Source organism: Erythranthe guttata, chromosome 7 (genome assembly GCF_056151865.1).
Source record: "Erythranthe guttata isolate IM_541 chromosome 7, IM_541, whole genome shotgun sequence".
NCBI classification, from domain to species: Eukaryota; Viridiplantae; Streptophyta; class Magnoliopsida; order Lamiales; family Phrymaceae; genus Erythranthe; species Erythranthe guttata.
The window spans coordinates 13,633,756-13,643,398 of NC_142539.1; the positions used below are offsets into that span (position 1 = coordinate 13,633,756).

Sequence of the window (9,643 nt, forward strand, 5' to 3'; positions counted from 1 at the left end):
CAAAATAATTTTCCCTGTTTATAGGAAGTCCTTTGATTAAAAGTCCTCTCAGCTAAATTTGGAAGATTAATATTTTCTCAATTACAGTCCACTGAAACTAATGGGAATGACTAAATTCACCGAACGCAGATTTTTGTTGCAGTTAACAACGTCGCTAATGCAAAATTTCGTGATCTAAAATCAGTTACAAATGCGGAACTAATTGTCTTAAACATCCCTATTGCATTGAGAAAAAAAAAAAAAAAAAAAGGTTAAATCATGCAAAAGTAATTAAATCTTGAGTATAAATTAAGCAATGATTTTATCTACACTGAATTCATGAATGAAATGTACGCACTAAGTACACAGTATATACTATATACCTCACACTACAAATTAGAGACTATAGCCTAATGGGGTAATTGGCACATTGCACCCTTAAATTGCAAATTTGGCACTTTGCACCCTCCAATTAGCATTTGATTGGCAAAATGCACCCTCGATATCAACATTGAATAAAAGTAAGAAAATAAATTATATTTTCTGTAATGACTCGTAAAATTCACAACTCAAAACCCGCTGCCCGCTGGCAGTATCTAGTATTTCTACATTGCAATTAAAAATTACATTTTCATATGTATAACGCGCATGAAACTGAGAAAAAGAAAACACAGAAAAAAATCAACAAATAATTGAATTTTATAATCCGCCTCGCCGCACCCCTCGAACCAGTGGGCAGTGCTTTGATTTGAATGGTAGAGAGTAGAAATTCGTAACTTTGGGAATTCATTACATAATTTTCTAAATAATGGTTTGCATTGAGTTTGAGATATGAATCTTTTGATGAATTAGGGCTGTTTGATTTGGGAATTTAGGTTTAATTTTGTATTGAAGCTGCGTCGTTTTGAAGGAGAGGGGGAGTTGCACTTGTTTCTAATAAATCGCTTAACGCTTTTGGTAGTTGGCAATGCTGAGAAAGAAATGTTAGGTGGAAGAGATCTTACATCTGGTGAAATACACCATGTGGTTTCAAACTGTAAATCTATGTAAATTGGGTCGATAACGGTTTCCAATATTTACTAAAGTTAATTGGATAAGTTGGGTTGCAGCCGTAAACTCATCTACTATGATGCCAATTACGAGTTTAAATGTGCTATTTATAATTGTTTTTACTAAGAAAATCGTATACTACTAAGCTTCTTATTTTAGCCGTTAATGAAGTCAAGCAAAACTAATGAAATTAATGACACCATCTAATAGACAGCAACATTTATTGAATTTTGGAATATTTTAAATTATGACCCGGATCGAAGAAAATAATAATAAAAGTACACGATAAAATAATTTATTTATTTTTATTTAAATTAAAAAAATATTGCCTAAAATAATTTGTTATATGAACATGTCATTTTCACATTTTTATTCATTAGTCTCATTCATCCAAAGATCACATTAGAGAATAAGATTTGAAGAAACATGCACTAATACTGGCATAAATTTACACTTATGTGAAGCGGAAAAAAAAAAGATTTCAATATAATCAAACAATTAATATTCAAAGTTACAAGTCCCGAAATCGAAATCATGTAATGCTGTCACAATCTACTAATTGTTCTATAAAACGGATAAATGTCGGAGTAAAATATGTCGAATAGTCATCCTGACGAATATAGTCTGCATCCCGAATGTAGATAGCCAACCAATCTAAAACCCTCGATTACATTTCAAATCAATTCAAATTATTACAAGGGCATTTTCGTTTACGGCAACGCCCTCAGAGGTGCGCTGTGGTGACTGAAGAGGAGCGGTACTCGTTTCTCCGTTATCCAACCTGGCATAACCGAGAGTGACCTGCATTTAAATGAACATTAGTTGGGTTACGGCTACGCAAAAACAAAATCAACGCATCGAATTCTCATTGAGTTATACCTGCCATTGAATTAAATATATTTCAAAGAAAAATGAGAGACAACAAAAAAAAAATCTTTTGGAAAGACATTTAAATGTTGGATAATGCATTTTTTTTTTCTATTTTCTCAATTAATAGAAAATATACTGTAACATAATTAGTGATCAAATATGGCTAAAACTAGCAAGAAAAATTGAATAAAAATACGGTTCGAACATAAATAACAACTATTGTACGATTATTTGGTCTCACATAAAATGCACAAATATTAATTGCACAGAATTGTTGCTAAATCTACACAATTTCCCCACTAAATAACGATTATTCGGACAAAAAGAAATGCAAAATAAAATAAATACATAGTGAAAATTCGTTATTCTAATGGAGGACGAATCGTTTGATTTTATCTTAATTAAGAACATCGCGAAGAACTATTGTACGAGAAAAGCTAACCTGAACAGCACAACTAGCTATCAAAGGCCCAATCGTAGTACCACAGACAAGCACATCGTGTGGTTGAAAGCCGACTTTCAAATAGTCCAGCTGTACATGAGATCCGTTACTAGTTATTACGAAACGGCCTGTGAGGGTCGCTATGGAAAAATTACCCTGCAAGTATAACAATAAATTGTTCTTCGTAAGTTGATGTATTAATTATACACAGAAGATAACATATTTTTCATGCCTTCTTCGATAATTATATCGTACACAAAAAAAAAAAATTACATAATCTAATTGATCTTTTAGAAATAATAAATTGTTTGAAAATTATTTGCACAGAGAAGTTACTAAACCTGCACGAATTCCCCACTAAATGACGACATCTAATACACTGAATTATCTATTGAATCAAGCTAAATAGCTAAAGTTAATCCTATTCTGCTATATTATTTCGTACATTATGTAGCGGGAAAACTATTACAGGAAGAAACGAATACGTACGATCGACTCTACTATGTACAGAGATATGGTAGGGAAAGAATGGTTTACCTCAAATACAGTTGGCGAGGAGCCGTTTATGCGTATTCTAGGATTCGATATATCGCCTGATACAGTATATATACATCCCTCCACTGACAAACCTCCACCGCTCGACTGGTTACGCTCTTCGAACGAATCTGGTATCCTTCTCCCAATGTCCTAAAACCACAAAATAAAATATTTCAAAAAATAAAATTAAATAAGATAACTGTGTATGCACAAAAGAAGATTGCTTAGGAATATCACGTTTAGGAAATTATCATAATTTTAAGATCCGATCAAAATATCAGATTGTGGGGGAATATAGAGATTTATTAACTCGATAAAAATAAAAAAATATACGAAGATTACGTGAACATGCAACCATATTTACTATATTACTAATTTGCTAAATCGATTTATAATCTTAAGTTATAACTTCTAATTATCTTAATATATCATTGAATTACACAACAACATGTATTTATTATCTCGTGAACATTATTTTTTTATTAAAAGCATTTATAAGACCTTATTCAACCGTTTTCCGATCTACTTAGACTCTTCTAGAAGCAGTGTTTTAAAAGATGATCATAAATCATTATTTATCATTTTATCTATAATTCCTAATTGAGTGGCCAAAAGGATCTACTTAACTTCGATTTTTTTTTTTGCATCCTAGAAAAACAAATTCAAACTTCCGATCTGTCATGTATCTGTATACGAGTGTTACTTTAATTGGTTTTGTGCCCTAATTTGTGACGCCTCGTCGATTTAATTATGATAAGATAGATCTATTCGGACAAAATATCGAAGAGACAAATAAATGCAGCCGTATCGAAAAGGACTCCTATTTATTCACTTACTATAGAAGTTAGATAAAATATTCAAGTTTGAATTCAAATAAAATCAACAGGTTTCACAATAATACAGATAATCAAATCAACACATAGAAGCAAAAGTACCCTACCTTGTATACAAAAATCATAAATCAAAAATCATAAATCAAGAAAAAAAATCAAAAATCAAAAATAGAAAATAAAAAATCAGAAAAAACATAAAAACAATAAACGAAAAGGAGACAGAAAATTAATAAAGGAAGCAACCTCTCCATTCTTTATAGTAACAATGAAAGGGGACAACTGAGCAGCAAGAGAAGTGAAGGGGTGTTTAGGAATCCTCGGTCGAGGTATAGAAGGTCGACGAACGGAGCTCGATGCATCAAATTTTGTATATTCAAGTGCCAAAATAACGGGACGCTCCTCCGCTGATGGATTTTTTTTACTCCCACGTACATGTGACATTTCAATTTTTTTTAGAAAATATTTCGGAAAAAACGAAAAAAAAAATTGTACATGCAATGAAGGGCTTGAAGATGTTGAGAGAGTGAGAAATAATCGAAATGAAAACGAGGATAAATAGATGAAGTTCTTGTCTTGGTTGACAACATATTAAGAAATTAATTAAAGATTTAGCAAATATGAGAATAGAATCGAGAAATAGTTTTGCAAAATCTAGACTGAAATGGGAGGAAAGTCAAGAGATAGTTATTACGAAATCTGAAAAGATGGATTTCGTAAATAATTTCGTGTGTTTTTGAATTATTTCCATGACTAGCTACAGCATTTAAAACATTATTTGAATTATAAACAAAATAACAAATACATAAAAGTTGGCCAATAATATAAAATTAAATGTTTTACATAATGAAAAGCAGACGAACTCTAATTGAAGCTTCAATTTACTTTCGACAAACTAGCATGTTCGAGAATAATGTGAAAACGGAGTTTTGGATGGCTAAATTAGGCATGTATATGCATATACATATAGTATGTATATAGTTGTACACGTACATACATATATTTTACGAATCCAAAACCCTAAACCCTAAATACTAAACAATTACGGGCGTGTTTACGTACATATTTATTAATCCGTACGAGTACTTCTCGTATAAGTCATAATAAAATTCTTCACAATTAAAGATATTCTACCATTTATTTATTCTTCTTATTACATATTATTTTTCCTTCATTAATATTTTTCATTTCCCTTTTTGACCTTCTTTTGCTTGACTGGAAACATACAAATCCGATTGCGAGAAAATTCATAAATTTGGGCATCCTATATCAAAAATCTTATACCTAAAATCCAACAATCGGGATTTATTGGTGACTGATGCATTCTACAATAGGAAGCAATTAATCAATTAAAAAAAAATCATTATTATATAGAATAAGAATTCTTTAGAGCATGCATCTAATATTTGTTTTGGTATCCGTGTTTATTGTGTACTAATATATATAGATCATAACGAAAACCAGTCGTTAACATTCAGTTCATCGAATGGCCCAAAGTTTTTATCAACTAAGCCCTGAAAATTGACAAACTAAAATTAAAATTAATAAAACTCAACATTAAAGACACTAGTTATTTTAACTTACGGCTGCTAATAGTATATAAATAATAAAACGAGGTTCAAGTTTAATGCTGGTAAAATATACGACAAAAAACATGTAGAAATTTCGACAAAAATAAAGAGAGGATTTATTTATTTTTTTTAAATCGTCCACGTCATTACCCTCCCTCAACTTCCAAGTCATGATAGAGTGCAGAAGATCTTCATATTATTGCAATTTGTCGTCGACAATGTTAGCCCTGGATTGACATAGAAAATGGGATTTATTGTGAAGGTCCGAAATTGAAATGAAATGGGGGAAGTCTAATGTATTTAGCACTTTTGGTTATTTTCCATTATTTACCATTAGTCCATCAGTTAAATTTGAACCAAAAATTGTACCCTCTTAATGCAAAACTACGGCATTGAACTTAATCGACAAAAAAACTCTAGACAAACACGTCCTTAAACATAGTCACTAAAATCTTTGGGTTAATTGCATTTCGCCACCTAGACTTTGCCCGTTTTTTCACTTTACCACCTTAACTAAAAAAAGTTGCACGGACGCACCCAAACATTTATTTTTTACGCACATAACCACCTGGAGGGAATATTCTGGCGAATCTTTCCACTTTTCGGCGCACGCACACTGCACATGCCAAAGTACATGAGAGACTAAATACGTTTTTTTTATGAACTAAGGGGACCAAATATGAAATCGAGGTAAACCAGAAGGACGAAGAGTGTAATTATATAAATAATTGTTCTCTATCGGCTCTCGTAAGAAGAGATGGTATCTTGTGTTTACAATAAGAGAGTAAGTCTAGTGTTCTAGTGTTCGTGTAATGCACTCACAATCCACTAATTGTACCATAAAACTGATAAATGTCGACGTAAAATATGTCGAATAAAACCTTATATATTACCGATAATCATCCAAAAGAGTATATAGCCATTTTCACTATTTGTTGATTAGTCTCTTTAATCCAAAGATCACATTAGAGAATAAGGTTCGAAGAAACATGCACTAATACTGGCATAAATTTACACTTATGCAGCTTATGTGAAACGGAAAAAAAAAAAAAAAAAAAAAGGTTTCGATATTATCAAAAAATTAATACTCAATGTTACGAGTCCCGAAATCAAAATCATGTAATGCTGTCACAATCTACTAATTGTTCTATAAAACGGATAAATGTCAAAGTAAAATATATGTCGAAAAGTCATCCAGACGAATATAGTCTGCAGTCGAATGTAGATAGCAAACCAATCTAAAACCCTCGATAACATTTCAAATTAATTCAAATTATTACTAGGGCATCTTCGTTTACGGCAAAGCCCTCAGAGGTGCACTGTGGTGACTGAAGAGGAGAGGTGCTCGTTTCTCCGTTATCCAACCTGGCATAACCGAGAGTGACCTGCATTAAAATTAACATTAGTTGGGTTACGGCTACGCAAACAAAAATCAATGCACCGAATTCTCATTGAGTTATACCTGCAATTGAATTAAATATATTTCAACGAAGAATGGAAATAATCTTTTGGAAAGACATTCAAATGTTGGATAGTGCATTCTTCTTTTTCTTTTTATTTTTCTATTTTCTTCTCAATTAATAGAAAATATACTGTAACATAATTAGTGATCAAATATGGCTAAAACAGCAAGAAAAACAGAATAAAAATATGGTTCGAACATAAATAACAACTATTGTACGATTATTTGGTCTCACATAAAATGCACAAATATTAATTGCACAGAGTTCTTAATTAATAACACAGTGAAGAACTATTGTACGAGAAAAGCTAACCTGAACAGCACAACCGGCTATCAGAGGCCCAATCGTAGTACCGCAGACGAACACATCGTCTGGTTGAAAGCCGACCTTCAAATAGTCCAGCTGTACACGTCCGTTATTAGATATTACGAAACGGCCTGTGAGGGTTGCTATGGAAAAATTACCCTGCAAGTATAACAATAAATTGGTTTCGTAAGTTGATGTATAACAAAAAACTATATAATTTAATTATTCGTTTAGAAATTAGAATTGATAAAATGCACTAATATTATTTGCACGGAGGAGTTACTAAATCTGCACAAATTCCCCACTAAATGACAAAATTTAATACATTGCAATATTTATCGAATGAAGTTAAATAGCTAAATTTAATCATATTATTAGTTCTATTCGAGTCAAATTCTGCTATAATATTCCGCCGAACAAGTAATGAAATAAGCACTCGATTCAATCCCAAGTAAGTATGTTTACCTCAAAATAAGTAGCTAAGCCTTTTATATCGATTCTCGGGTTCGATATGTCACCTGATACAGTATATATACATCCCTCGACCGACAAAGCGCCACACCTTGGGTGGATACGCTCTTGAAAGAAATCTCGTATCCTTTTTCCAATGTCCTAAAAGCAGAAAAGAAATAAATGAAATTTATACACAAAAAGAAGAGTCGTAAAACCAAATCGAACATCAGATTACTGTAACTAGTTAACTACTTATACGTCAACTGAACGATCATAGTGTTGTTCGATTTCTTGTTTTTCCCGTACTTCCATCCACGTAATTAGTCTTATTTTGATTTCTTTTATCACAATTTTTCTTCTCTCGGAGTTCAATTATAACTTACTATATTATAAACCCTCTGTGAAGTTAAGACCCTGAAATTTAATGTTGAAATTAATCTATCACGAAGTTGTGCGAAAACGGATAAAAGTAACACCACATTAACATATAATTTGACATAATCAATTTCTTTTTTAATGATTTACCAAAACTCGAGGAGACAATAATTATGAACTATTGATAGAAACTAAAGAGGCTCTTATTCGAGTCGAACTTCTAAAATCGAGTTAAGTTTGCTTCGAATATTGAGATCGAACTCAAGCTTGTAGAGATAAATTATACCACGTCGGGTAATCCATTTGTTTAGCATTAATGGCCCTCTAAATTTTCATAGAACGTGAAAATGAAACCGTATTTACTATATTACTAGTTTGCTAAACACGATTTACGATGGTAAGTTCTAATAACTTAACTTCGAATCTTTATTGCGGTCTTAGAAAACAACATTCCAACTTCCGATCTGTCACGTATTTGTATACGAGTGTTACCTTTTATTGGTTTCGTGCCCTAATTTGTGACGCCTAGTCGATTTAATTATGATAAGATAGATCTATTCACACAAAATATCGTAGAGTCAAATAAATGCAGCCGTATCCAAAAGGACTCCTATTTATTCACATACTATAAAAGCTAGGTAAAATATTCAAGTTTGAATTCAAATAAAATCGAAAGGTTTCACAATAATACAGATAATCAAATCAACACAGAGAAGCAAAAGTACCCTACCTTGTATACAAAAATCAAAAAATCAAAAATCAAAAATCACAAAATCAGAAATCGAAAAAGAAAATCAAAAAACAAAAAAAAGAAGTCAAATATAGAAAAAAAAATAATAAAAAACACAAAAAATAAACGAAACGAAGACAGAAAATTAATAAAGTACCCTACCTTGTAATGGAAAATCAAAAATCAAAAATCAAAAATCAAAAATCAAAATCTAAAAAAAACTAGAAAAATGAAATAAAAAATAAGAATATGTGGACAGATGAAACCATTAAGCACACGAATGGGGAGATAACGAGACACGGATAAACATGCAAATAGATAAATAAAATCGAATTCTATTATTTTAATAAAAGCCAATCATTTTTATACTTTAGTAGAAAACGAAACACAAAAAAAAGACAAAGAAAAGGAGACAGAAAATTAATAAAGGAAGCAACCTCTCCAGTCTTTATAGTAACAATGAAAGGGGAGAGCTCGGCAGCAAACGAAGTAAAGAGGTGTTTAGGAATCCTCGGTCGAGGTAAAGAAGGTCGACGAACGGAGCTCGATGCATCAAATTTTGTATATTCAAGTGCCAAAATTACGGGACGCTCCTCCGCTGATGGATTTTTTTTACTCCCACGTACATGTGACATTTTAAATTTTATAGAAAATATTCCGGAAAAAATGAAAAAAGAAAATTGTAGATGCAAGAGGTTGAAGATGTTGAGAGAGTGAGAAATAATCGAAATGAAAACGAGGTTAAATAGATAAAGTTCTTGTCTTGGTTGACAACATATTAATAATTATAGATTTAGCAAATACGAGAATAGAATCGAGGAATGGTTTTGCAAAAATCTAGACTGAAATGGGAGGAAAGTCAAGAGATAGTTATTAAGAAATCCGAAAAGATGGATTTCGTAAATAATTTCGTGTGTGTTTTTGAATTATTTCCATGACTAGCTACAGCATTTAAAACATTATTTGAATTATAAACAAAATAACAAATACATAAAAGTTTGCAAATAATATAATTTTAAATGTTTTACATGATGAAA

General features: G+C 31.5%; 1 protein-coding gene across 2 annotated transcripts; it reads right to left on the bottom strand.

Annotated features, from left to right (window-relative positions):
* Window positions 1–1,467: 1,467 nt before the first annotated feature.
* On the bottom strand, window positions 1,468–9,383 carry LOC148769757 (AT-hook motif nuclear-localized protein 2-like). 2 transcript variants are annotated; one of them, XM_088820989.1, is made up of 4 exons: window positions 9,044–9,383; window positions 7,514–7,660; window positions 2,342–2,497; window positions 1,468–1,830 (listed from the first exon to the last, which is right to left on the bottom strand). In XM_088820989.1, exons 1-4 carry the CDS (start codon window positions 9,239–9,241, stop codon window positions 1,714–1,716), a joined length of 618 nt encoding a protein of 205 aa, XP_088677115.1. In that variant the 5' UTR covers window positions 9,242–9,383; the 3' UTR covers window positions 1,468–1,713. The 2 variants fall into 2 exon arrangements, with proteins under 2 accessions (XP_088677115.1, XP_088677116.1); XM_088820990.1 differs by lacking the exons at window positions 1,468–1,830; window positions 2,342–2,497 and adding exons at window positions 6,502–6,664; window positions 7,055–7,207 and having other exon boundaries at window positions 9,044–9,285.
* Between the last annotated feature and the right edge of the window lie 260 nt (window positions 9,384–9,643).